The following is a 6,000-nucleotide window of genomic DNA, read 5'->3' on the forward strand; positions in this document are numbered from 1 at the left end:
TTAAGATAGTCAGTCAAACTTGTAATGTGACTCATTACACATGCTAGAAGTGACATACATTCATATACAGGGACCTGTTCTCTGAAAACAAGAGGAATATGTTCAAGCCTTGCACCTTTGAATTAGCCGGGAGCTTGGGGAGCCTATAGTTCCCCATTGCTTTCTCCATGGCAATGCCACAGCCAATCAAATTTGATTTGCCAGCCAGTCAGCATCCTTTTTTACCCTGTGGTACAAATTGTTGTGATCATTTGAAATTTGGCACTCTTGTGTTTGTCCTGATGAGTGCAAGATGAAAAGCTTCAACAACATGTCTCTTTTTTGAAATGGTATCCTTCATACCATTAAGTGTGATATAGGAGGAAGCCTTTTCCACACAGAAGAACTGTATGTTACTGGTCCTAGGAACTTGGGTCTCCTCAGTCTACCTGTATTGTAATTAGAAGATGGTTCACTCCATGTTAAAAATTTTATGGAGGTGCCACTAGACAAGGCAAAAGCCACTAAGGAAAGATATCCCCTAACCAGAAATCTTATTACTGGTTCATTTTAGAAATACCCTGAATAATCTTAATTAGTCATAAAGTGACTTTGCGGCTGACAGTGAATAAACACCTAACTAAAATGTTCCAAAATAATCAGGACAGCTCCAGTAGTTCCTCAGTGATCCCCCAGCCTGAGTGCTATCTGAAGGACTGTGCAATGAAGCCTCTGCTGTAACAGTATTTCCTGGAAATTTGATTTGAAAATTGTTCTTTAATCTACCAGTGGATGGTGGAAACTCGCTGAAACTTCCTCTGTATTAAAAGGTGAGGGTTCTGATTTACCTACAGATGGATTTGTAGACAAACACGTCTAGTTTAGCCAAAAAAAAACTTGGCTCAGGTGTTTCCTGAAAAAGAAAGTGTGTGCGTATTCTGTCACTAAGTTTCATTTGAAAGAAGGACTTGGATTTAAATAGCACCTTTCATGACCATTTTACAGCCAATGAGGTACATTTTGAAGTACAGGCACTGTTGTAATGGAAGAAACACAGCAGCCAATTTGTGGACAGCAAGCCCCCACAAACAGCAATGTGACCAGATAATGTTTTTTGCAATGTGACTGAGGGATAAATATTGGCCAGGACACTGGGATAACTCGCCACTTTTTTGAAATAGTGCCTTGGGATCCTTCACACCCACCTGAGAGGGATAAGAGGAAGGTGGTTTACTGTCTCATCTGAAAGATGCCCCCCCGCTTTGTGGCAATGCTCTTTATTCAGTGCACTTTGGGCACACAAACTGTGATTTGCTTACCGAGGCTAAAGCTGTGGACAGAAACACCAATCATTATTCCACACTCTCTGTTCTGGGTGCTCACCTCGAGTACAGGGTTGGACAGTAGGAGACGGTCCCTCACCACTTGCAGCTGCTTGGTGGTCTGGCAGGTCTTAGCATAGAACTCGAGGATCTTCTTTGAGGCTTCTGTCTTCCCTGCTCCACTCTCTCCAGAAATCAGGATGAAATGGTTGTTGTACTCAGTGCACATCACTCGGTATGTGTTGTCAGCAATGGCGTAGCTATAGGGGAAAGAAGTAGTTGGATCTGCAGTGTGGTTCACCTTTCCCAATGAATTGCTCTTTTCATTCCTCCCACATCACTCTAGCTCCCAAACCTACAACTACCACTTAGAAGAACAAGGACAGCAGGTGCATGGGAGCACCACCACATTCAAGTTACCCTTCAACTTGCACACCTGACTTGGACATATAACACCTATTCCTTCGTCATCTCAGGGTCTAAATACTGAAGGAACTGATGCATACTGGGATCTCATTTTGTAACACATCCCAACTGTGACCCTAAGTGTTGTATACTTATATCTCAGAGCCATGCAGAGATGACACTAGTCTGTACCAGTTTTTATTTACAGTGCTTTAAAATGTCTACTCCGTGCTTATGGAAAACATAGAACAATTGAACACCTACACTAAGTCGTAACCATCATTAAGACATTTGCTCATGAAGGGGAGTGGAAACCAAAATTGAATCTGATTGTGGCTTCATCTAAAGCCCACGCTCCATTTCCAGCACTGATTATTGGATTGCGATTGGGAACCCCAGCTAACTTTTCCCTTTCCCGAATGCCAAGGAAACAGTAAAGCCAGTTGGAATAACGTCCTCTGCCTCTATGACTGAGGTCAGCTCACTCTGCACCAGAACAAGGAGCAAATCTGGATGGGGCCTCCTGTGGGTCATGGCACACACCAGCAATATCATAAACTGCACAAACGTTATCTCTGCTTATTTGTTCTAGCGAAACCACAGATGTATTCTACTACAGCATACTAGAAAGAGCAAATATGGAAAATCTTCCTAGTACGTTTTCAATGTTGCTGAGACTTAGTAAACAGAGGAAATCTTTCCCCTCCCACCCCAGTACCACATCATGAAGGACACCCATTTCCAGAATGTTTACTGTGTGGGGAGAGAAGGAATTTCCAATGAGGCTTCTCTAAATGAGCAAATTGTGGGGCCGTGTGGGCTAAGATGTTGATTTGGCTTTAGTTGTTTCGATATGGTGTAGGTTCTACCTTTGTTAACCAAAGTTATCAAGAGATGTGGGGCAAAGGCGGGTATATGGAGTTAGGCCACAGATCAGTCTTGATCTCAATGAATAGCGGAAAAGGCCTAAGGAGGTAAGTGGCCCTACTCCTTTACAGATAGGTACTGACTGGGGCGTGTAAGGGGCAGATCACCCTCCTCTCCTCTTGACCAAGAGTGGCAAATGTGGTGGGGAGGTTTGCAGAGAGGGAGGAGTAGAAACAAAATCATTCACAATCTTACGACTCACATATGAGGGGGGAGTTCAAAGAAATTCACTCCCTGGTATAGCTCCTTCTTTTTGTGTGTGTATATATCCAGCTCCTTATAAGGATTCACAGATACCAGCAGAGTCCCAATATATGTCTGAAGAATAAAAGAGATTTCAATTAGGGAAAGGTTAAAGTGTGATGCTGTTGAACAAACATTTATTGATGAGCCCTTATATCAGTGTGTTCCAAAGTTTTGTATCAGGTTGAGTCTAAAATAACTGTCCTATGAAGTGCCTTGAGAGGTCACAGTGTTTAATACCACCCACCCCCACCCCCCACCCCCCACCCCACCCTGACCTTATCACTACTGTTTGGAGGCCTATAGACAACTCTCATGAATGCAAGTTGTTTTTGTTGTTGAATATCCATAGGCAGTCCTGTAACCAGTCTCTGACAATGTACCAATTAGATGGCTGGTTGGATCCAGGCCGTCATGAATCTGGCCGTTACTCTGGGCTTGCATGTGACCTCTGACCTCATCAGAGATTGAGAGCTCACTGGGAAGACACCTCAATGGCAATGCCTCTTGGAAATGTCAGCCTTATTCTTCCCTGGCAAAGGTGGAGGTGCTCAATCAGAAATCCCAATCCTGACATTGGCCTGACTTCCTGAGCAAGTGGGGTAAGCTCCATGCTTGCCTGGGCCAGAGCCTATAGAAGGCCTATGTTTCAGTCTGGAGCCCGAGTGCACTCACCCTCACCCAACATCCATGCACACTTGCTTCCTGGCATCGCTCTTTAAATAGCAATTAAGTTGGGAAGCTTGACTGTTTTTTTAAATTTGATAAACTAATAGCATTAAGGCTAATTGTAACACCCCTAGTGTTGAATCAACTCACTTTAATTAACAATTGACCTTAACTCAGAGCGGGGCTTGAACCTGGGACTTTCCAGCCCGATTGCTCAGTGCCCCAAGCCTTTCTCCTTTAAGCTTTGGAGAAGCTGAGACGAGCAGCCTTGCCACGCAGCGCCTCCGACCAATTGAAACTAGGTATCTGAAAACCCACAAGCCTTTGATCACTGTTGACCCTATCAGAGTATCCAGGTCATGGGGAGGCCTCAGTCTCCTGGTAGCTGCAGCAGGGATTTGTTAGGGGGTTCCTCTGCCTAAGGCATGCCCATAGCGATGGAGGTACTCCTCAGTCTTGGGCTAAACAGTGAACCTCCCCATGACCTGGATACTCAGCAGTGATCAAAGGCTTGTGGGTTTTCAGACATCTAGTTCCAATTGGTCGGAGGCGCTGCGTGGCAAGACTGCTCGCCTCAGCTTCTCCAAAGCTTAAAGGAGAAAGACGTGGCGCAATGAGCAATCAGGCTGGAAAGTCCCAGGTTCAAGTCCCGCCCTGAGTTAAGATCAACTGTTAATTAAAGTGAGTTGATTCAACACTAGGGGTGTTATAATTAGCCTTAATGCTATTAGTTTATCAAGTTAAAAAAAAAAGTCAAGCTTCCCATCTTAATTGCTATTTAATGAGAGATGCCAGAAAGCAAGTGTGCATGGATGTTGGGTGAGGGCAGAAGCGAGTTTTGCTGCCCTCTCAGGTTGAATTGTCTGCAGACACACCAGCTTCACACATGAAGTACATGGGCCAGATCTTGCAGTGATGTAGCTGTGAGTGCGAGGCATCCAAGCTTGAGTCCCCACCTTCAGGAAAGGAGGACTTGTACTCTCTCAGGGAGTTGGTCACTAGTTTATGCACATCAACATTCCCATTCTGGCTCCCTAATACTAATTGATACGCCATTTATTCTCAAGATATTCATCCTCAAATGAAACTGCTAAATAGTAAAGAATAAGAGAAAGCTTATTTATAGCAAACATAATCTACCACAACAAAAAAGGCCATTTTCTAAAATCTGTCAGAAGCAAGTAAATATACACATTTTATTTTTTCGTGTCTATTTATCATGTCAGGAGCAGGTCAACAGGGACAATGTGCATCCACTACTTCCCTCACCCATCACTGGTGGCCAAGCCTTCAGCTACCAAGGACCACAGATTAAAGATAAGGGGTCTCCCATTTAAGATGGAGATGAGGAGGAACTTCATCTCTCAGAGGGTCATTAATCTTTGGAATTCTCTTCCCCAGAGAGCAGTGGAGGCTGGGTCATTGAATATATTCAAGGCTGAGTTAGATAGATTTTTGATCTACAAGAGAGTCAAGGGTTATGGGGGACAGACAGGAAAGTGGAGTTAAGGCCACAGTCAGATCAGCCATGATCTTATTGAATGGCAGAACAGGCTTGCGGAGCCAAATGGCCTACTCCTGTTCCTATTTCTTATGTTCATAAGCTCTGGAATCTCTTCCCCAAATCTTTTCGCCTCTTCCCTCTTCCTCCCCTTTTAAAAAGTTGCCTAAAATCCACCTCTTTCACCAAGCTTTGGGTCACCTGTCTTAATGTCTCCTTCCTTAGTTCAATGTCAGCTTTTGCTTGTTTAGGCTCCAATGAAGAGCCTTGGGGTGTTGTATTACATTAAAAGTGTTATATAAATTCCAGTTATTTTTGTCGCTGAAGGGGAGGTACCTAAAAGAAGATGAGGGCAGTCATGGCAATGGGTAACCATGGAGTCGACATATGCCTACTGATAGTGCTTGGGCCCAATGTAATTTTGGATTGCCTTTCTGCTACTTACGATGATGGGTTTCCAAAAATATATGATGATAAATAAGAATTTGTGTTAAAGATAAATTGGATTTACTTAAAATACTGCTTCTAGTTTAGGCAAATGATGAACTTTTTTTGTGGAACCAGACAGTATAAAGTCAGAGTTACATAGATAAGGTTCTCCCGAAAGCGTTTGCGGAGGTTGTCCAGAAAGGCAATCTCGCTGGTGTAAGAATCGAGGAGGACGAAATCTTGCACTCCCACTCTGTCACGAGCTGTCAGCGCTCCTTCCATGTTGATGTGGAATCTACTTCCCGCTTCTTTCTTCTAAAGAGAGAGAGAAAAAGGAAAGGAAGTTGGCTCCATCGAGGCACAAAGAATCAATTCCTGTCCTGCAGTGACAATATTTTCAGAACGGCAAATGGCTGCTCTCATTAAATAGAAGATATACACTCAAATGCATCATTGGTGTGTATGTCAAGAGATAAAAAATAAATTAGCACTGGTTAAAGAATATTAAATATTAAATAGTCACCA

At 43.5% G+C, this 6,000-nt stretch overlaps 1 protein-coding gene across 1 annotated transcript in view; it reads right to left on the minus strand.

Moving 5' to 3' along the window:
- myo1ha (myosin IHa) overlaps positions 1-5,757 on the minus strand; it is a 71,373-nt gene extending 65,616 nt beyond the window's left edge. Inside the window, exons 1-3 of the mRNA XM_041203007.1 lie at positions 5,632-5,757; positions 2,836-2,951; positions 1,363-1,561 (exon numbers count right to left, since the gene is read on the minus strand). Coding sequence (XP_041058941.1) covers positions 1,363-1,561; positions 2,836-2,951; positions 5,632-5,757 — 441 coding nt within the window. The remainder of the gene's footprint in view (positions 1-1,362; positions 1,562-2,835; positions 2,952-5,631) is intronic.
- Positions 5,758-6,000: the final 243 nt, after the last annotated feature.

Source organism: Carcharodon carcharias, chromosome 13 (genome assembly GCF_017639515.1).
Source record: "Carcharodon carcharias isolate sCarCar2 chromosome 13, sCarCar2.pri, whole genome shotgun sequence".
In the NCBI taxonomy this organism is placed as follows: Eukaryota; Metazoa; Chordata; class Chondrichthyes; order Lamniformes; family Lamnidae; genus Carcharodon; species Carcharodon carcharias.